The sequence below is a fragment of the Osmerus eperlanus genome, chromosome 22 (assembly GCF_963692335.1).
Source record: "Osmerus eperlanus chromosome 22, fOsmEpe2.1, whole genome shotgun sequence".
Lineage (NCBI taxonomy): Eukaryota > Metazoa > Chordata > Actinopteri > Osmeriformes > Osmeridae > Osmerus > Osmerus eperlanus.
In genome coordinates, this window is record NC_085039.1 from 5,907,907 (window position 1) to 5,933,445 (window position 25,539).

The 25,539-nt window shown below is 41.5% G+C and overlaps 1 protein-coding gene across 2 annotated transcripts in view; it reads right to left on the reverse strand.

The window, feature by feature from the left end:
- The window catches only part of si:ch211-126j24.1 (phosphofurin acidic cluster sorting protein 2), a 40,463-nt gene extending 26,619 nt beyond the window's left edge, over positions 1-13,844 (reverse strand). For both annotated transcript variants that reach the window (XM_062448052.1, XM_062448051.1), the window contains exon 1: positions 13,454-13,844. In XM_062448052.1, coding sequence (XP_062304036.1) covers positions 13,454-13,785 — 332 coding nt within the window. In that variant the 5' untranslated portion in view covers positions 13,786-13,844. The remainder of the gene's footprint in view (positions 1-13,453) is intronic.
- Between the last annotated feature and the right edge of the window lie 11,695 nt (positions 13,845-25,539).

Here is a 25,539-nt window from a genome sequence, read left to right on the forward strand (position 1 = left end):
CGTAGTTAAGGCGGCAGGCGTGTGTTGCTTAAGTAAAAAGTGCTGCGGGAAACCCTGATGTAGATAGATTAACTGTTTTAAGATAAAAATATATATAAAGTTGCCTGAACAGAGCTCTGTTTCCATTATGCACCCGGCTTATAAGGGCATCCAGGCTTTCGATGTGAGCGAGAGAGTACCTCAAGCAGCTATTCCACAGAGAGCTAATTAGTTCACCATCATTACGGTATAACAGCCAGAAGAGGAGGAAAGTTCCTTTGTGTGAGGAAGGAGAGAGCACCCTTTTAGATCAAAGGGAGGAGAGAATCATTGTTTTCTTAAGTGGCTCACGTCGATGGCTAGTTACACAAGCTAACTAAGACATAACCTATTGTTATAAATTCAATTATTTTATTTTTTTTGTAATTGTTGGAGAATGCTTTACAGTGAATTACATGAAAACGTAATATCTACAATACCTACATTTGCATTATTAGTGGCAGCAATTCAAAGAACAGTGACCATTTGATTTAGGCCATTTTACCTGACGAGTCCTGACAACTGAATATAGATTTAAAGTATACGGTAATGTCTATAAGTGTAATTGTGTTTCACTAATAGGGAACTTGGGAGTAAAAGTGAAGGTTTTTGCTTTCTTTCACAGTCTGTCACAGACTGGCAACCTTAATTAAAGGAAGGTGTTTCTTGTAGAAATAGGCAGTTCTCTTTCAAACTCTCCTTGCTTCATTCCTACAAGAACACACAAAAACCTTGAAATATCTTGACTCAACACATTTTCTCAAAGAGCCACGCAGGCACACGTAAACACAAACTAACAAAGACATTTAAACTTGAACACAATGCAATGTGTGTCTCGAGGGACTCTAGCTAAGCACAAAACCAGGCCAGCTGACTGAACATTTTCTGTGAAGGCCATTTAGAGACAGAGAGAGAGAGAGAGAGAGAGAGAGAGAGAGGGGGGGGGGGAGTGAGAGCGCCTGACAAAAAACTTAATTTTTACTTAACATTCATTTAATATTCCTTTCTTCCTGAAAGCCTACTCATCTTTTAGATTTTCACTGTATCAAAGAGCATTCTTCTTTCCTCTTGACGCCGCTTTTGGCCCAGTGGACCTTGAAAGGCGTCACAAACAAACATGTATTTTTAATAGCATCTCTGATGAAATGTTCAATTAGAGTGACAAGTGGGATCCGGTCCCAAGAGATAGATAAGACATTTTAAAAACTTTCTTTAAAGACTTACGATACATATGTTAACGGAGGCAAATCAACCACTACACAATACGCACACATACATAGGCTACACAATATTTTAATGTTCCGACACAAGTTAAATCCAACTGGCCTGTCTGTTGTTTAATGGTTGCCTGTATATAGCCATCAACTTCAAATAACCACTGACATGTCTGGATGATGATAATTACTGACCATTGATGGATTGTGTTTAGATCTGGCATGGCCTCATGAGAATTGTGTGTAGTATGTGCCTCTGTTGTTAAGGTTGGAGTGAGGGATTCGAGAGCAATAGAAAAGCAGAACACTGGTCAAATGTTTTAAGGCATGGCAGAAGTATCGATTTTGCCTTTGCCCCCTGGGAAATGTTTGGGGGTTAATGCTAAAACCTAAGCTTAATTACATGAAGATGCATGTGTGTGCGTGTGTGTGTCACACATCAGTGTCTGTCTACACGTATGTTGTGCCTAGTAGCTAGGCTAAAATTGGTACTTCAGCACTGAATCCATATGCCCCATTTCCTGCTCATTCATTACCAAATGCCAATATGTTTGTTTATATTATTTTTTTAAATGCAAACATTGTCTTAGATTTTATGGAAGCAAATCGTTACCAAATGCAAATGCATTTCCAGAAATGCATTTGCATTTTAAGAATGTGGCTGCATTATTTGACTGATAAATGAAATTAGTAATCAATCATCCTATTTGCATTTTAATTTTCTTCTTCAAGAGTGCTCAATCTTTCACTTAATTAAAATGAAAAAGAAATAGACATGAGATTTAATTTTCAAAACATGCCCCAGCAAATAGATACCAAAATTCAATTTGAAATGTAAATTTTGAAAATTAAAATGCATTTCCAGAAATACATTTTCATTTTAAGAACGTGGCTGCAAAATCGTGACCACAATTCAAATTCAAACCCGGTACCGGTCCGTGGGTCATTTCGTACCGGGCCGCACAAAAAAAATGTGCATTTGAATTTGAATTGTGGTCACGATTTTGCAGCCACGTTCTTAAAATGAAAATGCATTTCTGGAAATGCATTTTAATTTTCAAATTTTACATTTCAAATTGAATTTTGGTATCTATTTGCTGGGGCATGTTTTGAAAATTAAATCTCAAATGTCTATTTCTTTTTCATTTTAATTAAGTGAAAGTGAAAAAAAAAAGTGAAAAATTTAAATGCAAATAGGATGATTGATTACTAATTTCATTTATGAGTCAAATAATGCAGCCACATTCTTAAAATGCAAATGCATTTCTGGAAATGCATTTGCATTTTAATTTTGGTAACGATTTGCTTCCATACGATTTAGCCACCATGAACCACAGCATGAGATGCTTAGCTTCTGTGTTATAGAGCTCTAGCATTCATCAGACTGACTGAATTATGCTTCTGACCTTGGGGAGTCTCGTGGTCCATAGCTCTCTCTGTATTTTGAACACACATACTCTCTAACAAATGAAAGCACACACACGCACACGCACATGCATGCACATGCACTCTGGCACACACACACACGGCGGCTCTAATGAGTAACACCTCTGACCCTTGAAAGTAGTGCGATACTCTTGGATTAACAAGTGGAGTGTGACACTGAAGGACAGGAGCAGAGTGCCCATCAACTCAATTCCCGTGAGACAGGCCACAGATTTATGGACGCGAGGGAAGATGGCGGAGTGACATTGAGAGCACACGATGGGCTGATTGAATGCCACCGGATGCACACACACACCAGAACAGTCCAAACGCTCTAAAATACATTTAAAATATAAAAAAATGTGCACACTAGAAAAAAATCTAACTTTCATTGGGTTTTCAAATCCGTCCAGACACACTTAATCCCATTCATAAATTGCAACCATCTCTTATCACTGGAGGGGAGAGCTATAAATAGTATTATGCCGTGGAGGACTATGGTGATTGGATGCTTGAGTCTTCAAGATCAAGCTTGAGGACTCAACCGTTGACAAAATGCAGATTGTTGCTATTTCATGCATGCATGCACACATACACGTCAAGAAACACACACACAGACACACACAACATTGATTTTTCACCCACTCACTTCACCTATCAGTCTGGCATCTTTCCGATATAAGCTGTCTGGGCTAAGAGGCGTTCCAATGAGCGTGGCCAAAATGAGATCACATGTGACTGGGTCAACCTCTAATCAATCAGAGAAACGAATTAAATGGTGATACTGCACGTCTGCCAATAATGGTTGTCAATCACGTAGCAAGACCAACCTGTGGTATCTAACAGGCACACGATTTGGCCAGTCCAGTAAGGATACTGAAACCAAACTCTCATTAACAGTAACCAGTCTGCAACAACAACAATTTTAGGGTATTCATTTTCATTACACTATTTTGTAGCCCCTGTATTGCCATTGTTTAAGTGAGCAGATTTAAAATTTGGCTCAATTAGATGTTAGATATGGCAAGTATGCACATTTACACCTTAACACCTTACAGCCTGCTCACTGAATGCTTGGCCTAGCAACCTGGTTTGATGATAATATCCCTATTTCTCGTGTTAGCCTGCAAAACTTGAACATGTGGTAGTTAGCCAATTGGCTAGCCAACTAGGTAGCCATGATTTTGGGAGTTACCCATATGGGGTTACTTGGTAAAACCTCTCTTTTCCCACACACAAAGAAAGACACACTGACAGTGAAGTAACTCTCCTTTTTCAAGAAGTTGTGTTCAACCGAGTTCTGGTGAGATCTTTAGTCCACAGCATATCGAATGACAAAATACCTTCATTAACATAATGCCCTTGTTTCTATGACCTGGGATATAAACAACACCTGTTTAATATGTACAGTATTTGACGACCATTATTATTTTAGCCTTTGAGTCTAACTCCAAACATTGTCTGTCGTTAATCTTGTAACTGCCTTGGGACAGCAGAAAAACATGTTGGTCACTGCTCCCTGAGCACGGTCTTAAGAAGATTATGTCTGATTGGTCAAGCTTGTCCCCTTTAAGCACCAAACAGAGACCAAGACACATCTTAATCTGTCAGTGGACTGGTATCTGTCAGGTGAATGATAGACTTTTAGATACTACACTACAAGTACAGTTACAGTACAATATTTTACTATAGTATAAATAAAGTGGCACTTCCTCTTAGTTGTATAGTTTTGTCTGTCAAAAATATATTTTATTTATACATTGTAACAGCCATAGTAACATGTTTGGCATACACCTCTCTTTCATGCTCTTCCTTTCTTTCTTTAGTGCTTTCCTACTGTGTGTGAGCTCTGTCTATTGTGCCTCTGTCTCCTTTTCTCTTCACCATCCCTCTAAAAAAATAATCCCTTTCCTACACTCTCATGTCATGCTCTCAATGCTCCACCGTGTCCTACATAATACCTCTGCTCAGCAGGTCTCATAACGGCACAGCCATGGCCTTACGGCACAGACGATAGCACAACATCAACAGTCCCTCAGCTGGTGACCTTTACAGTGCTGTTCGTGAATCTACTGCCTCTGCAGGCCCTTCCTTTCCTAGTGAACATGTTGTCCAAACGACAGTGGGAGTGATTGTCTTTCTTGGAATAATTGACAGTAAACCATTTAAATTTATCTTACAACAGCACAACTGAAAGTGTTGAAAACAACCCTAAAGTGCTGATAAGTGATATGTGTTTAAATGGGTAAAGAGAAGACAATACATATAAAAACCATGGAAGCATACTGAGCTACTAGTATACAGCTACTTACAGTGTTTGCGAATAACTAAGAATAACAGACTTCAATTAAATAATCCATCACTTTCCTCCACCATTACAGTAAATAAACATTTCATAATGGCTGCCAAATAATTGTGGTGCCACTGCATGACAAATATCTACAAGAAAGCAAAAGCAAGTTTGGAGGGAGGCAAATTTACCAATGACAGCAATGAATGGATGATTTAATTAAGGGCCATTTGAGAAATCACAATGTCAAAATGGGTGAAACTTCCCAGTAACTTTCCAGAGAATGTATAAGCAAAATGTTGCTTGTTAAAGTTTTTCACGAGAGGTGTAATAAAATAGGCTATTTTAGTATTTTTATAACAATGATTTTTAATTTAGTTAAAACATAAATATACATTCTTAAATCTGCCACACCTAGGTCTTGTACACCATTTAATTTGTTGCAGCTCTGCATCTCCAGAATATTAATGGCATTGGCGACACAGTCTTGTATATTGATTTATTATTGAAGTTTGTTTGTGTATTGTCCGATGTGAAGTATTGTTCTTGTGTAGTTCAGTCTAAACATTAGTAAATACTAGTAAATTAGTAAAGGCCTGTCTTCACGATCACCCAACTTTCTCAGTCAGTGAATACCCATCATTGCCTGTATCTTGACCCACACTCTTGGATTCCCTGTACTACCCTGTTAGCCTGTGAAACAACCTCTGCCTTTCCCTGACTACTTTGAATAATCTCTGCTCTTGGATCCAACCCCATCTAGTCCTCATTATAATATCAAATGTAAAGATAGTTTGAAGCATCTTTCACAATATAGATATGCAAAGGCTTCACTATCAAGTAAGCTTATCTATATCTATAATAACCTGAGATTAAACTGGTGCATAGTACCCGTGATGCAGTCGGTGATTAAGATGTCAGTGAAACACACAAATCAGATTACTTGAACTATAAATAGGGAACAACAATGCCCGCGATTATGTCGGTGACACGCAGATTTCTGGTATTATAGATAGATAGTGCAGTGCCCGTGAAGCAGCTGGTGATGACAGTTCTTTAAGTGGTTTTGGTACCTATATTTCTCAGATCACTATTGAAATTCTGTCATCTGTAGTACTTGTTCAACCTCCACATCTATTTTAGTCAAATTGCCAATGCTGTGGTACCCTACATTCATGCAAATGATTATGTAGCCTTCATTTGTCTGCTGTTTTTCCTATGTTTTAAATTGCTTATGTTGATCAAAATGTAGTATATTGGTTCTGTGAAATTGTCTTACCACCACAAACATCTAAAAATGTAGTTCATCACAAAGGTGCACAAAGGTTGAGAGAGAACCAATCAGAGTGAAGGGGCTGGGACGCGAACAGAGCAAGCCAAACTAGAGGCAACTAGAGATATTTTTTTCTTCTTCATTATTTTATGTTGAAAGGCTATCCAAACAACATCAATGGGAAGACCTTTTAATTCAGTGTGGCAAATCAAACTATGAACTTTGTAATGTTTCCTCCAGCAATGTGCAGTCAACCTCAGAATAACATGCTGTAGTAACAAGATGGTTGGATGGTTTTGTAGCCATAGGATAGAGGCTAGTTCCACTGAAGTTTTTCCCAAACATGACCCACAGACAATAAGCACAGATATTTGTACCACGAAAAGGCTATAAAATGTAGCCTACTAAATACGAATTTCCTCCAAAAACGAATAGCCTAGTCTGTTTTTATGTCGAATTCAGTACAACTGTCCAGTGACAGTGTTGTAAGCTGTTGAACTGAGCAAAAAGAATGCTCTTACGAATTCTTTGTCATTATTGTTCAATGATGATGTCATTTAAAGGAACATCTGTACTATAAAAAATAAGGTTATTTCTGAGTATTGAAATTGTTTAAAAGTCTGGCCTTACCATTGCAATAATAAGTCAAAAGGCTGCTAGAACTTGAATCATGTTGACAGACATATAGTAAGTGCCCAAATGCCGAATAGGCTCTTGCAAACAGTACTAGGTTATTTGGTTGAATTTTGAACATTGATATCATGACTTAACAATGAATTAATTTTGTATATTTGATAGACAAGCAATGTCTTGAACTTGAATGGTAAACTTGTGTTCCTTAGAGGATAAGTGACAAGCCTGTCAAGACATGACTGTGATTATAAAGTCTCCATGGGGTGATCTTACCACACTAGCCAGTTCCTATGAGATTAACACATCAACAATATGCTAGAACGTTCTGTGCCTTTCACAGCCAGATAGGTAAGCTGTGCAGTTAGTGCCCGAGAGGCCTTGGGCTTGGCCAACCCTATTAACTGGCCCAGCCTCACTGACCTTATTCCTGCAGCCGATCAACGTTCACTACTAGGACAGTTCCATGTGAATGAACCAACTCAGGCTGAGTCATCACTAGGAGAGACTATATACATGCCACATCGCCTCAGACTGAGAGCTGGTTGGTGCCACACAGTCAGTCACGTTCACCGTCACCTCAGTGTCACAACAGCTGGAGGGTACAAAATGGTTGAGGCAGGAAATGACACAGGCTAGGACGTAACTTAGCAAGGGGCCTTGCAGTATTGAACAGGTTGAAGTTGGAGTTGCATACAAATCTTGAACAATGCTGTTAAATGTTCAGGCATAGTCTATATCTGCATACAATTTCAAAAGAGACATGCATGGGCACATTGAGCACATGAGTTGACAAGTAAATCCAAACCTCTCACCAAGTAAACACAAACATTTAGCTACCAGTACTTGTTGGTAAATTATTATCCCAAGGGCTAGGTGTGTTCTGAAGGGGAAGAAATATATGCAAAATGTAAAAACAGGCATGACCTCAGGGCTTCCAACACAGGGTGGTGATACTTGCAAGCCCTGCAATAATCACACAGGGAGGGGACAGTGAGTGACCGGATCTCCTGCACAAAACAAGACAGAATGCCTGAACCAAATGACAACACTGGGCTTTGTATCCTTGGCCTTAACCACTGGACCACAGGCTAAGCCCATCACTTCCACACCACCGGTCTGGAACAATGACATTATCTGCACGCTCCGCACTAAAACAAGAGAGCGGACTAGAGAAGTGATCCATATAGATTAGTCTTCCTGTCCGTGTCCTTCCAAACAAATGCAAGCACACCATTTGAGGTCAGCGGGGATGTTAGCAGATAGTTGCTATTGATCAGTCAGCATTTAGAAACTGGGCATTTAATGACGGTGTTGCTTAGCTGGAGAGCTTTTTGTTTTGTGAAGGTCATGGTACATGGTACATTTTGCTTGGTTGACCGTGATTGCATGCATGCACAGTTTGTTTGTCTCTCTCTCTCACACACAAAACGCAGTGTCAAATGGCAGGGAATTCTATGCTACTGTATGAGCAGACTGTGAATGCTGGAATGCATGCACCATTTCCCAATCCTTATCCTGTTTCCTGTCATCAGTGTAGTGGGTAAGGAAATAACGGCTGCCCCACACCCCCCTCCCTCACTCTTCACACTGCAACCCCAGCAGATGCCAATAAAAACAGGGAATAACAGATGTCACATCCTGAGTTGTGTTGCTGGGGATATGTTGAGGTGAGTGAGGGGATAAGACAATGGTAATGCTTTCACATGACACACGTGGACTCACCGCAAGCAAACACACACTCATTTTGATGGTTTCCATGGCAATATCTCGAAACTGATGTGCTATACCTTTTTTGCAATGGCCTCATTCAATTGCCATCGACCACAGAATACTAAAATAAAATAATGCCTTTTGGGAAGGTTAGGGTCACCTTGCACTGAAGCCATGCCTTCCTATTTGTATCCAAACACAGGTTAACACTGAGCTATATAAATTGTCAATATTCAAAGTCCCCTAAACCAAGCCCTGGAGCTCAGTGCTAAACAAGAAAACTCCCTTCCAGTATCCTTTGAAGTAAAAACTGAGCTTCCCTCGCTTTTTCTTCCTCCTCACTTCAGAGAAATTCCAGATCACAGCTACGCTATCTGCCGTACTCCCGACAGGAAAGGAAGCTACTTGTCTGGGTAGGGCACACAGATATGATTGGAGAAAGTCAGCTTCTCAATGCCATTTTTCACCGGCAGAATCATTTCAAAATAGCACATGGTCCCCGTGTTGACAGCAAATGCTCACTATGTTCATTAAGAGGGCCACCTCCTAGAATTTTGTTGGCCGATAACTTGAAATGTCTCATTCTGTTTGGGCATACTTAACACAGCATAGCTCTAAAGCCACCTCTCGGCATCCTCAAAGTGTTGCAGAGACTAAAGTGAAAGAGCGAGGACAGGAGGGAGATGGTACATGGGTGCCAATGTGGGCCTTCTGTCTGGTGGTAAGGTATGCAAAATGGTTTGGTTCTGCATCTTGTATAACATATTTTGCCATATAGTATACCATTCCAATGCTTCTCTTTTCCAGAGCAAGGAGTTGAGAAACGGTCTCAGTTGTTGTCTTGGATTTGTGCTGCATGAATGTCAATATGGGCGTATGGTACGCATCAATACCATATCTTCCCACTAGGAGGGGGGATTTAGTGATTTGGAGGGGGGAAACCTGCCGTGGCTCCTGCATTAAGTACGCTGAAACCAGTGAATGTAAACAAGGTTGTAATATATACAAGGACACAACATTTGGCAGATAAGTACTGCCAATATATAGCCTAATCAACTAATAAACATTCTAGGGATGTGGAAATCTATCTTCTCCTTCTCCTTCTCTATATCTTATCCTAAGAGAGATCTCTGCAGGACCTCAGCAATAATGTGCGTTTTATGGAAGAGGGGTCTCCCTCTAGGCAGTCTACTCGGCCACCTACAGACGTTAACTGTTCACAGTGGCATTTCTGTCCCCTGTTTTGGTGACACAGTCTGACACTGCCAATCTGTCTACGGCAAGGCTAGGGATCATAGTAAGAAAAAGAGGATTGGGATAGGTCCACAAAGACTATGGCAGTGAAGTCTATCTTGGCAAATGTATGAGGTGGGCGTGCCTAGGTGCTTGCTTGCTAGTGTGTGTTTACCAGTCGGTCAGTATGCATAGTTACCCTGAAAAGGTGAGCGTAGATTGTGGTCCAGCAAGTCTTTCCAACCCCCGCTGTAGTTTGTGTTGCTGCAGCTGTTCCAAATGCTAAGCATCTGGCTAGCCTGCAAACATTTGGGTGCAATGTGAAACCATGAAACAATGTCAGACTGCAAGCTCTTACAAAAACACTGTGTAAGATCCAAAAACATGTCCAAAGCGAGGAAAATCTGATAATCAAAAGGTGTGTAGTGCTCAGCTCAAAATCAGTTGCTAAGCTCAAAATCAAAAGCCAACCTCCCTTCATATCCATTTGATGCTGTACATTTCTTTGCCCTTCAACCTCGGACAAAGCATATGTCATTCACAGCCATGACAACAATATTTACATCCAAAATTCATTATGGTAGTGGGTGTTACATTAATTGAGTAAAACCCTATGAGCAGGCTAGATAAATTGGGTTAATAGTTGGAGGTTGGAGTTTCTTTGGCCCCGAGTCACACATAAAAAATTGCCTGAGGCTATGACATCAGAAACCGCAATTTTGTCAAACCCGCAGGGTTCAGTTATCTTTTTTCAAGATGGACTTTCGTTGGGGTGGGATAGTGCCCGTTAGTTTTCCCTCCCAATAGTGATTAATTCTAAAGCAAAGTCTTCCTCACCCTGTGTTTAAAATATTCAGCATGAGGAGAGACGGAGACACAGAGCATGCTAGGAAGACATCAAATCCTATGACAGCGGGGCCAGAAGAATCAGGAACTTAAATTGCGGATTTGCGCTAAGCTGGGATCAATTACGACTATTCGTCTGGTGACAAACGTACCCTTGCTCTATTACTGAACTAAGTGGATTTAATGGGTAGATGTTTTAATGGACTGGAGTGGTAAAAGGCTGAATGATGTGACCTCCCAAACCAAACCATGTAAGGTTACATTTACCGTGTGACATTCTTTTGTAAAGTGCAGTGTAGGTGTTAAGTGCACTTGAGTCCACGTGTGCAATTGTAACAATTACATTACCACCTTCTCAAGCAGTCTTACTTTACCCATAAACAAAAAAAAATGCCTCCAAGTTAAGTGCTGGCTTTAGAAACCAAAGTAGCCCTTCGATCATGTACCGTCTCAAGAGAGCACTAGTTACTGACAGCATCAAGGAATGGTATCAATAACTAGTTTATTGATAGCATTCCTTTCCTATCGAGCATTTACTCACAATGCATCTGTTCTGAATGTGGAGAGATGTGTATAGGCCTGTGTCTGAGAGGCACTTTCATATTTCATTTAGCTTTTTGTTGTGTTTTTCCTTCCTGTGCTAATCAGTAGCGCAAACGCTAATGAAATAATAGTTACTGTAATAATGTAATCGTAATGTATTAGGTGATCAGACTTAAAGACAAATCTACAAGCAGGTGGTTGGCGATCAGTTCAAGCCAGACTCCCATAGATGGACACAGGTGAGTTCTGACTCTAAACTGAAATACAACACTGTTACAGCCAAACCCATCCTCCACACTAACTCACACGCTCCATCAGAAATAATGGCCTTACATATGTCCCACACCAATTAAACAGCAATGAACCCTCTTGAATAATTGATGTGGTCTGTTGGCTGGCTAACCTGATTCCGGCAGACACGTTTAATTACCGTGCTCCGATCTATTCCTGAGTGGGTTTACCGTCATTCAGCTGAGGATATGGGGGGAGAGTCAGGGGGAGAGCGTGTGGCCATGCAACCGCGTTTGGGAAATAGAGGATGAGGAAAAATAGAGAGACATAGAGAGAGAGTAATGAGAGAGGTTATAAGGGTGGAGCTGAGTTTGTATGTTTATATTGGTGAGTGTATGAGGGGTACTACTAAGGTGTGTATGTGTGTGTGTGTGTGTGTGTGTGTGTGTGTGTGTGTGTGCGTGCGTGGATTTTAAAGCTCGTAACTGATCCACGGAAGGCTACAGTCCTGCTTCTGTTCTCTGACAGAGATAAATTAGGGTGAATGAACAAGATCTGCTACCTGTTAGTGGTCTATATTTCACTTTTTACAACCTACTTCAAGGCAACCAGGTATTGTGCTACTTATAACTCACTGATAAATTAAATTGTTTTGAAAACTCCGTAGTTCTCACTTTCTATTTCATTCCTATACAATGATCTAACGCCTGTACACTAGACAGAAAATTATTCATTTTACCAAGTATGACACTCCTACAGGCTACAGTTAATTTACATCTCAACAGGGTGCCAACACAGCTTACAGTACATTTCCTACTTATTTTTTAACTTGTACTATCCACCTAGCAGATGTATAAAAAGGTATATTGCATGGATACCAAGGTAGCATATGGTATAAACAGGATAAACCTGTCCCAGACACTGATTGGCTACTGAATATTAAAAACGTAGTTTACTAAAGGCTTGGTCTTGGTGAATAGTCTGTACACATACCAATAGCAAACAAACACTATTCAATTTGTGCTGGATAACTACATCTTATTTGTCGGGTGCTTTTCACAAAAAATACTGTAAGCTCAGTAGTCTGACAGTACAGTTAGGCTACACCTCTGAACCTAGGGTTTCAATATTGTCGTTTTAACTAGTTGAAATTGATGCCAACTGGAAGATGGGTTTTGGTGAGTAGCCTACAAGCTCTGAAATTCATGAATGTCAGGAATGAAAATCCATGAGCTCGAACCCATATGAAAGCCTATCATTTTGCTTACCAAATATACAATGGAAGAAGTTTGTTTACCAATGTAGAACAATAATACCAGCAATTGGTAATGATAGCATATTTTTGAGCGACTGACATTATTGAAACGCCGGGCCCGAACTACAAAATAATGTATTTACAAAAATCTAATATTGCTGCCAGAGTGCAGCATAAGGAATCTCTCAAACTCTAACCCTACGATTTTAAGGTAACTGGGGCATCCGAATATTCTTTGCTCAATTCCCGAAGCCAATTAAAGCCGATCCCCTGATATCAAGTATAGGCCTACCAAATAGCTTTATTAATAATTATATTCTCGCAAAGAAAAGCATTTGAAGTTAAAAGCGTTCTCTAGTCATGAGCAAGTACCTAAGTTTGCTTTTGGTAGCCTAAAGCCTATGCATTCTGTTAAGACTTGTAATGTCGTCCAAAACAATCAGATTAATTAGTAAAAAATAAGGCAGTAAGAAATCCAAAACACTTAAATTTGGTTGCTTTACAATTGTTGGTGTAGCCTAGCCCGTGTCTGTGCAGAGCATTGTGGCGAATGAGAACATCGACTTTGGCAGTATTAATAGAAACATTTGGTCGACACAAAGCCCATGGTGGCTTCGTGGTAAAATGTAATTTGACTTTATAGGTTGTTGTCCTGTATAATATCTATCTATTGAGTATTGTGACAAAGCTGTGATTATTAAGCTATAGTAGCCTATAGGCTATTCAAACCATCAGTAAGCCCACAAACAATGGGAAACCTTTTTTTTTTACTGGCACATTACCTTGGTACACAGCTCGGAGAAGAGCGGTCTATTTCCCATGTTGCAAAAAGGTTCATCGGCACGGTTATGGGACCGTCGGATCCTCCAGAATTCAAACCCATTCCAACCGTTCCACCCGCGCCTCCGGGAGCAGAGAGAACGGGCGCTGGGAAAGGTCCACCGACTCCGCCACCGCTCCCTGGATTCAAGAAAGCGGCCCGTACTCCTCCTCTCTCCACGGCCGCCGCCATCATCGCCTGTCCCGGGTAGCAGCTCAGGCTATCACAGGCTGATGCTCGCTCCTTGATCACTATTACATCAACTCCTTGGTCGGACGTCTGTCTGACCCGCATGCATAAATAGATAGTGGAAAACGAGGTTTTCGACTCAACTCAAATCTGGGCGGTGCTTCTTTGGTACTCAGGAGCTACCACGCTAGGGGCGCTTATCAGAATCTCATTCTACAGAACAGTTACGTTCATTGAAGCAATGGTTGCATCAATGAGACAGGCTACACAAGCATTAAGAGCAATAATAATTGACTGCCTACATTTGTCTTGCATAGTGAGTCATTGTGGCTAAAATAGAGATCTCAATCATGAGAGTTTAAAATACACCTCCGTTGTCAACTACACCCAAATCAGAAAAAAACGTTTTGATTCCAATTTCTCGCATGCCAATATACGAGTCTCATACTGTTAAGTGATCTCTATCCGGAAGACATATTCTGGTAAGAGAAAGAACTGTCAATCAAGTCACACTCAAACACTAAAAAGTATAATTTAGTAGTTTTAGGACCACATATTCTCGTGTTGTTGGTTCAATTTTCACAACATGTGCGCTGCTGCCATCTAGTGGTTTCACAACTAACTTCGATTAGTTGCAAAATTATACCAGAGAATGTTTAAAGGGGTCATTGATTGCAAAACAGATTTTACCTTGTCATAGTTGAATAACGACAGTTCAGTGGGTAAAATGGACATACAGTGAACTTCAAAGTCCATTGACACCTCTTTCCTATCTAAATCTCACAGCTTGAAACTGCAGCTGTAAAACAATTGGTTTTGAAAAAGCTGTATTTGTGATGTCACAAATATCGCATCACCTTTGTCACGCCCCAACATTTACATACAGACCAGCCCTCTGGTGTTCTGGCCCAGGATCTCAGACACTAGTTTAGCTGCGCGCTGCTCTGTGTACTTCCACGCGAACAACAAAGGAGAAAGTTCCTGACTGTTTCATTCGAATAAATAACCCGTGTTGTCATGTAAATCTACAATTCACGATGCATGTTTGTCTAGATCTTTGTCAGGTTATTTTTTATTTTTCAGCAAGATGTCCAGCTAACTGAAAGCTGAGTTGAATCACAATATAGTTTGTTTGCTAAACTGTAACGTTACCCACCTAAGTCAATCTCGTTTGTTTCGACAACAGAAGTGGAAACAACTAACATTATCATTTCAAATTATATCTAGTCAATCTGTTGAAAACAGTGTTGTGTAGACACAATAGATTTATTTGCAAGTTTTTATTTCAAGTCTCCACCTTCGATGTTTCAGTGAGTGCTGTTGGCCATGTTGCGTTTTTGCTCCGCAACTTCACTCGTTGTAAACCAACCAATCAGCGCGCAGTTCATCTATATATTCATGAGCATACCATAAAAGGAGAAAACCTGGCGTTTTTTCCCGGGACAATTTCACAGGAAGCACCAGGGCATAGAACAGCACCCGGGCCATTTTCAGCCCAACCAATTTTACATACCCTATTCGGAGACCCTAAGGAACAGTGTGAAATACCCCAAAAACCCAGTCCATGACCCCTTTAATATGGAAGAACTGCCACTCTCGGGAAACTTCCGGGTTCTGAACTGGTTGCAGTTCCACTCTAGTTCCATGTGAGGGCGCTAATGATTGAGTGCAGAATGAATGGCGGTCGATGGAGCTATACCTAGGCCTGTCGCGATAGTCAATATATTGACTTATTGCACGATACGGAAATGAGCGCAATCGTTTTTGGTGCCGCGATATATTGCAACTGATCATTTTTATAAAATAATGATTATATTCATTTTTACATCAAAACGAATGTCACCAACATTTTAGTCGATCCCGCTGCCTCTGTCATCTTGTCTGCTTTCTGTGTCAAAAGCGTAGGCGGAGCTAGCGTCTCCACACAGACCCACACACAGAGCATACCCTTACAAAAAAGAAGTATACTTCAAGTTTAATTTTTAAGTATACTTAAGTATAAAAAGTATACTATTATCATGGTACCTAAAGTATACTAGCAGTGTACTTATTAGGATTCCTCCGTCAGGAGGAACCCTATTGTAATTGTTGGTATTATTAGGGTTCCTCCGGTAGGAGGGAACCTATTGTTTTTGTTAGTATTCTTATTATTAGGGTTCCTCCGGTAGGAGGGAACCTATTGTTTTTGTTAGTATTCTTATTAGGGTTCCTCCGGTAGGAAGGAACCTATTGTTTTTGTTAGTATTCTTATTCTTATTTTTCTTCTCCTTGCACCCCAATATCTCAAAAAATCCCTTGTCATACATTTTCTAATTTGGCACATTTATACTACATCCAAGTGGGTACCCCCACACCAAATATGGGCCACATCAGACCATAGGGGGCGCCACGCTCAAAAGTCAAATTTTCAAAGTGATGGCATTTCCACCCCATTGCTCCAATTCTTCTGAAACTTGGTGTGCATGCCTCATTTGTCATGAAGAACAAAAAAGCCTCAAGGACCCATAAGGTCCACCATGATGGATTTTCCTGTACAGTGATCATTTTTGAAAACCTTAAAAATTCATCTTTTCTTGAACCAAAGCTATAATTGACTTGAAATTTTGTACAGATATGTATCACTGAAGTATTTAAAAACGTTACTTAAGAAAATTGAATCAAATATAAAATGGCTGAAAGGGGTGTATTTATGTAAATGTCCACATTGCCTCAATATGTTTGTGTCACTAAATCAAATGTATTTTTGAAGGATGGTTCAAACCGCCCCTCAAGTACCATGCAAAGTTTCACCTTGATATGTCAAAATATGACTGAATTACAGCTGTTTGAACTTGGACCAAATCTGACAATGCTTGCCATTGGAGAAACTGCTTTTTTTTTATCCAGTTACTGAACTTTGTGTAATCTATGTCTGGGAATGGCTCAATTGGCTGAGATGTTGTGCTGGTAAGCAAAGGTTTGTAGGTTCAAAACCAGTCAGAGGCATTGTTTTTATTTTTTATTCTGAAAAAACGGTTTCTAGTCTTCCGATAAATCCTCCGGTTGTAAAACATAGCAAAGCGTGTTTATTTGAGCCCATCACAACACTCCGATCATCTGTTTAGCGAGACTGTGTAAACCACTGCAAAACAAGCCAGGTTCACCACAGTAGCTAGCTACTTGTAGTCTACGCATGGTAGAGATAACTCTAATGGTTATCTCTTATGAAGTAAATTGATTGTTCAGGTGGATCCCTTGCCTGTTGCACAAATTCATTTCAGTAACCTAAGCCAGGACACATCCCCACTGATGCTAGGCATGATTTAAAATTCCCTTCCATGACAAGTTATGGCACTCCAAACAACCTGTTTAAAAAAACGATGAGAAAGTTATTCTTTACAGCAGCAACCCAGTCATCCCGTTGTCCCGTTTTTATAGGAAATGTACAAGCAGTTTCAACTTTGGCTGAATCTAACAACGCTTACCACAGGAGAAACAGCTTACTTTTTTATACAGTAACTGAACATGACAATATTCAACACTGAGAATAGCTCAATGGGCTGGGATGGTGACCTGTAAAGTATAAGGTCGTAGGTTGGAATCCAGCCATAGTCTTTTGGCCTGTCATAATTTTGATTATCTGTTTAGTTCAACAGGATGACATGTTTCTGAAGTACCACAAACAATTTCACCTTGGTATGTCAAAATATGATTGAATTAAATCTGTTTCAACGTTGGCTGAATCTAACAACGCTTACCACAGGAGAAACACCTTACTTTTTTAAACAGTAACTGAATATGACAATATTCAACACTGAGAATAGCTCAATGGACTGGCATGGTGACCTGTAAAGTATAAGTTAGTTGGTTGGAATCCAGCCATTATCTTTTGGCCTGTCATAATTTTGATTATCTGTTTAGTTAAACAGGATGACATCATTCTGAAATACCATGCACAATTTCATGCAATTTCACCTTGAAATGTCAACCATTTCTTAACCTTTGTCCCAAAGCTGACCAAAGCTAATACTCTGCCATTTCTATTCATACAATCTCAACAGTTGGTGTGTAGCAGAGAGGATAGAGAGACTGACTTGTAACCTTGTGCTCATGAGTTCAAATCCCTATTCAGCCTGTTGTTGGCCAAACATGAAGTAGTTTTGCTCCCTTGTTGTCCAACTCTCGATCTTCTACAGTGTACATGTTTATATTATTTTGCCATTTTGCTGAGGAACCCGCATCGCTGCTTGCAGCTATATTTATTATTCTTATTCTTGTAATTTATCTCATGAAAACATTGGTAAAAAGTTTTGAAATTTGGCATATTGATACAACATGCCACAAATACCGCCCAAACACAGACTGGCCCACATCAGACCATAGGGGGCGCCACATGCCACGCCCAAATGTCCACTTTTCAGAGTGATGGCATTTCCACCCCATTGCTCCAATTCTTCTGAAACTTGGTGTGCATGCCTCATTTTTCATGAGGAACAAAAAAGCTGTAGTGCTGGTAAACGTAGGGTTGTAGGTTCAAAACCAGTCAAAGGCAAAAACATTTTGGACAGAATGTTTCTAGTCTTCAGGTCAATCCTCCGATTGTAAAACATAGCAATGAGTGTTTATTTGAGCCCATAACAACACTCCGATCATCTGTTTAGCGAGACTGTGTAAACCACTGCAAAACAAGACAGGTTTACCACAGTAGCTAGCTACTTGGAGTCTATGCATGGTAGTGTCAGATTCACAACCGAGTTAGCCTTAATGAAGTATATTGATTGTTCAGGTGGATCCCTTGCCTGTTGCACAAATTCATTTCAGTAACCTAAGCCAGGACAAATCGCCACTGATGCTAGGCATGATTTGAAATTCCCTTCCATGACAAGTTATGGCACCCCAAACAACCTTTTTAAAGCACTACGAGTAAGCTATTCTTTACAGCAGCAACCCAGTCATCCCGTTGTCCCATTTTTATGTCCCATATTCAAATAGGACTAAATTACAGCTGTTTGAACTTTAACCAAATCTGACAATGCTTGCCATTGGAGAAATGTCTTATTTCCTGATACAAAAACTGAACAATGAAAGTCCAAGTCTGCGAATGGCTTAGTAGGATGAGACGCAGTGTTGATGTGCGAAAGGTGGTGGGTTCTAATCCAGGCAAAGGCATAAACATTTTCTTTTTTTTATTCTGACAGAAATTTCAAGTCTTCTAGTTAATCCCAGTGTATTATGTCAATTTTATGTCAACATTTTGCCATTTTGAAGGAGGAATCCGCCATTGCTGCTTGCAGCTATATTTTATATACTATTTTTGTACTACGTAAACTGAATTGGCCCACTTTTTAGGTCATTTAGTACACTTTAAAGTACACTTATAGTGTATTTGAATACTGTAAAGTAGCCTGGGTAGTGCACTTTTAGTTTATGAAGTATACTTCCTAAAGTACTTCAAAGTATACCTTTGAATATTCTAAAGTAGCCTAACCTGTGTAGTGCACTTTCAGTTTTTGAAGTATACTTCCTAAAGTACTTCAAAATATACTTTGGAATACTTTCAAGTGCAAATTCAATTAATGTAAGTATCCTACTTCAAGAAGTAAACATAAAAAAAAAGTCAATTTACTATGATTTACTATAATATTTATATGTTTAGGGGGCCCCTTCAACTCCACCGATCTTGCATCACTTGACGAAAACGGGGGCCCTCGTCAAGTGACGCTTATTAGCTGAAAGAAGCTAATTCCCGTATGGTCTCGTGGTGCTTTAATCCAGGTCTTTTTATCAAACGTAACAGTCATTTAACTCATGATTACAATGGTAAACCAGCACAACAATGACAATTACCACGCAACAAAACACTAAATTCTAAGCAGACACAATAAAAAAAACGAAATTCATGAAGTTATATTTGTATTTCGAACAAACGGCAAATTTATCAGCAAATTTTAACACTATTTATCGCCTTGCATCATGGGAATTGACCAGCCAATGAGCCACACTATCTTCATTTTTTCACGTTGTTATTTCTTGAGTCAGTTTGACAGTATAACCTTCAAATGCATAATGCAACCCTTCTGTCTGCTTCTTTCTCAATTAGTTTTTTCATTTTTTACATTAATACTCCAATTCCATCCATCCATCATCTGCCGCTTTTCCGGGGGTCGGGTTGCGGGGGCAGCAACCTAAGCAGGGAGGCCCAGACTTCCCTCTCCCCGGCCACTTCCACCAGCTCTTCCTGGGGGACCCCGAGGCGTTCCCAGGCCAGCCGAGAGACATAGTCCCTCCAGCGTGTCCTGGGTCTTCCCCGGGGCCTCTTCCCAGTGGGACGTGCCCAGAACTCCTCACCAGGGAGGCGTCCAGGAGGCATCCTTATCAGATGCCCGAGCCACCTCAACTGACCCCTCTCGACGTGGAGGAGCAGCGGTTCTACTCTGAGCCCCTCCCGGATGACCGAGCTTCTCACCCTATCTCTAAGGGAGAGCCCAGACACCCTGCAGAGAAAACTCATTTCGGCCGCTTATATTCGCGATCTCGTTCTTTCAGTCACTACCCACAGTTCGTGACCATAGGTGAGGGTAGGAACGTAGATCGACTGGTAAATGGAGAGCTTCGCCTTTCGACTCAGCTCCTTCTTCACCACGACGGACCGATGCAGAGCCCGCATCACTGCGGACGCCGCACCGATCCGCCTGTCGATCTCGTGCTCCATTCTTCCCTCATTCGTGAACAAGACCCCGAGATACTTGAACTCCTCCGCTTGGGTCAAGATCTCCTCCCCGACCCGGAGATTGCACTCCACCCTTTTCCGGTCAATAACCATGGCCTCAGATTTGGAGGTGCTGATTCCCATCCCAGCCGCTTCGCATTCGGTTGCGAACCGCTCCAGTGAGAGCTGAAGGTCACGGCCCGATGAAGCCATCAGGACCACATCATCCGCAAAAAGCAGCGACCCGATCCTGAGGTCACCAAACCGGAACCCCTCAACGCCCTGGCTGCGCCTAGAAATTCTGTCCATATAAGTTATGAACGGAATCGGTGAGAAAGGGCAGCCCTGGCGGAGTCCAACCCTCACCGGGAACAAGTTCGACTTACTGCCGGCAATGCGGACCAAACTCTGGCACCGGTCGTACAGGGACCGGTGATGAAGAAAGTGTTTTGTCCGTCTCTTCATAAACGGAGTGACTAAGTTCAGTTGAGTTCTGGATTTTAATAAGTATTATCAATCTGCAGATTGGGAGAGAAAACCAGACCTCTGACACTAAATGACAACACAACACCAGGCTTAGGTCTCAATCATGTCTCTCCCAGCTCTGAAAGCCGGAGGACCATCTTTTATAGGGCACAGGAATGTAAACATAGATAGTGACAGTCAGGCAGTAATGACATTACAACAGTCTCAGAGGAAGAGATTCACAGCTCCCAACACATGACCACTCAGACTAGAGAGATCATAGTTGGCGCTCTCCTTGTAGTCATGACCAAGGACGTTTACCAAGTACTTTCTCCTGATCACGAACATCTATTAACCCTGACACATAGACACCATCTACTCTTATTAATAGCAAGCTTACATGAGAACATACTAACTAGTATCCAATGACTAGTTATATTGATTAGTGAATAATGTAAGCACACCGGAAATCGCAATTTCTTCCACAGTCCCCCCCTTTTGACGTTTAACGTCAACACAACAACCATTCATCAACTGTTTATCTGGGGCCTGCTGTAGTGCCTTACATTTCACAAGTTTCATACCATTTAAAAACCTTAACAATCAAACAATACAGTATCTGTAACTACTCAGCACAGCATACATGATTATAGGATTTGAAGAAATATTAGGTAGTACCCAATCACAGGTGAAAAGGTACAAAGTCATTGAAGTGAATAGCTTTTTGCTTAGTTTATCAATAGTTCTAGAAACATAGGCATATTTCTCTGCTGGACATACCCACTGGTCATGCTCTCGTGAGCTCAACACATCAGGGTATAGGTCAAACACTGTTCATTAAATTCAGAGTATTTCAAACAGTATAAAAAGTAATAAAGTAACCATCTTTAATTATTGTTAACTGATCTGTGGTCAAGGACAGATCTATTCACATTGCATACAGCATTGTATATCAGTTGGAAAATAGAAGGAGGCAAATGGCCATCTTTATTACATTGGCAAAATAGTCACTTGGTACTTGAGATTACATATCAGACATTTCAGTCATTCCCAGGGCAATAAAGTTATCATCAGTCTTGCTTGCTTTTGTCTGTGGCTTGATTTGGGCTACCATAATCTTACTGGCAGCCTTACGAAAACCTACTGCACAGCACTGTACACAGCAGGCAGTACACATCTTCCAAGCGCAAACCACAATCAGCACAACAACGATTAACATGCCCAATCCAGTGATTCCTATTTGAATGATAGTCGAAAAAGAAACCCCGAACAGAGGAGGTCAGTCAGCACAATTCCTAGCTTCAGGTTCCCCCAAAGCTGACATTATGTTTTAATGTAAGCAGCCATACTTGTGATATTAGCAGATTCATCGTGGATAAAAGTACAACAGTCATGACCTATCACAGCACAGCTACCTCCCTGAGCTGACAACAGATAATCCAGTGCCATACGGTTCTGGAGCACTACCTGCCTCATGGCCTTCATCTCAGACGCAACTGCAGTTAAGGCGTCGGCTGTCTCATTACCAATGGACTCCAACCCTACTGCTAAGCTCCTAATATCTCTAAAGGCAGTGATAACACCATACACAGGGAGAATGGCAACTGAAAACGTGAAAAGTGACTGAGTACTATTGAATCCACGTGATGTGATCCCAGCTTCTTAGCATCTGCATTAATAATACTTCTCTTGTGGCGGTGCCACCAATGTTTGGGAAAGGGGTGCAGGGGCAACCCATCTACAGGTCTGAGGGCTCCTACAATAAACCCAAGGTAACACGTTCCTGACCAGACGGCCGGCAGGAAATAATAAGCACTCTTAACACATACCCACATGGTGCCATTGTTAGCTGCACGACGAGACCAAAATGGTGATGCCTTTATACTTACAGGTCCATCTGCAACAGGCAAATCATGCAACAGGCTGTTAGCATACATACCACAGTGTGGTTACATGTATTTTTACCAAATACCTTCCCATAATTATTTAAACATTTAATCAACCATATACTACATCTTCTGTAGTATGCTAAAAGTGTAGGAATAGCATAGTCAGCAACATCAGGAATTTATGTCACCCGCCCAAATGGTATACAGGACAAGTAACATTGAACTCAGATACAATTGAACTTACAAATCATCCAGTAGAGTGTGAGCATACATAGAAACCGTATCCTTGCATGTATTTTTTTCACTCTCACTGTACCACTATGCCATACACAAAACAATGCAGGTGGGGCATATTCAAGAGATGACTGACTTGTTCGACAGAACAGTCACATTTGTTACATCCAACCCTACACAAGGCCACTTCTTGACCTTACACATATCAGCCATTGACAGAGGGACAGATATCCCTGGATAACCTCCAGAATGCTTGGGACTCTAACCACAAACCCTGCAAGGTCTGTCCCCTCTAATGCTGCGTCCAGTCATTTTTTCCCGTCCACGGAAAGGTGTTGTTGCACAGATTGTTCTTCATGTGTGCTTTATGATGAATCTCAATGTTCACATCAGTATAATTGGGAGCGTGCAATAGTGACTCTCGGTGTGGCTCATGTATGCGATGTCTGTGGACTCGTGCGTCCAGTATCAGTAAATGTCTGTCAGGTGTGTGCGTCAGTATGTCTGGATCTCATCTCTCATCGTAGCTCCGGCAGCGGCCTCGGTTTCCTTGAAACAACCGAGGGCCTCCGCCACAGTATCCTCTCGTCCCCATTCTGGGTGCTGTCATCTGCTTCATGTAGAGGCCGGAGGAAGACTGAAAGTGTCTTCCCCTCTCCAGGCTCCTCTCTCTGGTTTCCCGTCTGGGTGCTGTCATCTGCTTCATGAATCACACATGGGGGAGAGAGGCATGGTAGCAACAGCAGCCCCTCTCTGGCTTTCTCCTCATGTGACTCACCTTTCGACGTCTTCAACACCTCCGGGTGGGTGCTCTTTGGGACCTCCTTCTCAGCGCCCCTGGATTGGAGTGCTGGATGGCGGGATCCTGGTTTTGGCTCAAATCGGTCAGCTGGACTGGAGCCTGCTCCCGGATCAGCCGCTGCAAACGGGTCTCCACCCCCCTTGGTGTACTCCTGGAGGAGTAACCCAGTGGGGATGAGACAAATGACAAGTTGGAGCAGGCACCATTTGGAGGTGCACCTGCTCCTCCACCGGCCCCTGGCTCTCCGTTGGGATCCTCCACCGTGTTGTTCGGTGGAGGGGCCATTTTGCACTCCGTTGCATGAATCCATGTCGGACGACCTTCCACTTTTACAGCTGTGTGAGTCACCAAGAGAAAACCAGGTATGGACCGGTCCATCTTGGTGAGAGGGCAGTCCTCCGTTTGTGCACTTTCACATAGTCTCCCGGTTGATAGGGATGACATGGCTCCCCAGCGGGCAGCTTTCACCTGTGAATGCACAACCCTGGTTGCTCTAGTTAGGGCAAAACAAAAGTTTAACATTGTATCATCCATCTGGTGGATATCCATCTGTTTCAATGATAGTGGGGGAGAGACAGGCAATTTCATTGGTCTCCCTAAAACTATCTTGTGTGGGGAAAGTCCATTCCTCCTCTGGGCTCATGGCCATATGAGCTAGTGGGAGTGCATCAGGCCATTTTAGGCCAGTCTCTTCACATATCTTGGCTAGTTTGTTTTTCAAAGTTCCATTTTGCCTCTCCACTGCCCCTGCAGACTGTGGGTGGTAGGGACAGTGAAAATGCTGTTTGATCTGGAGCGCTTTACAAAGTTCCTGAACAATTTGACCCGTGAAATGTGAACCTCTATCACTGGACAGTCTTGTGAGGATCCCATATCTACAGATCACATCTCTAATAATAAGAATCTTGGCTATCGTGGTAGAATCAACTTTCCGACATGGGTAGGCTTCTACCCATTTCGAGATCATGTCAACAATTACAAGTACATACTCAAAATTACAAAAAACACTTGTTGTTGTACAACATTTTGTAAATTAATAAAAGGACCACTTGGTGGTGGGTGGGCTCTTCTCTTTGGTCCCTTTTCGGGATTATGCTGCTGGTAAATATGACACTGAGCACAATGTTGCTAAGTCTTTGTGGAAAAAAACAGGTGCAAACCAATCTGTATTTACTATTGAGACCATACCCCCCTTGCTCGTATGGGCACATCCGTGCGCCATGCGAGCCAACCAAGGGAACAATGCACATGGAATCTTTCGCACAGCCAACAGATAACCAATCATCCCTCTCAGTGTTATCAGCAGCGGCTCAAAGGTCCGCCACAACATGTAGAGAGGGAGTGCGTGTTTCCGGTTGCTGAGACACAAACAAATAGAGACCTGGGACACATCAGAGGAGTTGGCCGCAGCCTTTGCTGCTAAATCAGCTCTAGCATTTCCTCTTGAAACATCATCTGTATTGTTAGTATGAGCCTCACACTTAGTAACAATAGCTAGCTTTCTCTGTAGTAGTATTGCAGACAACAAATTATCAATCATCTTTCCATTCTTGATTGCTCCACCTGAGGAGTTAATGAAACCTCTTTCTCGCCATATGGCACCAAAATCGTAAGTAACTCCAAATCCATACCTTGAGTCAGTGTGAATATTTACGACCTTGCCTTCTGACAAACAACATGCCCTTGTCAAAGCAAAACTCTGCCTGCTGTGCAGTGCATTGTGGAGACAGTTTACCAGATTTGAATGTCTCACTGTCCGTGCAGACCGCATATCCGGAGTT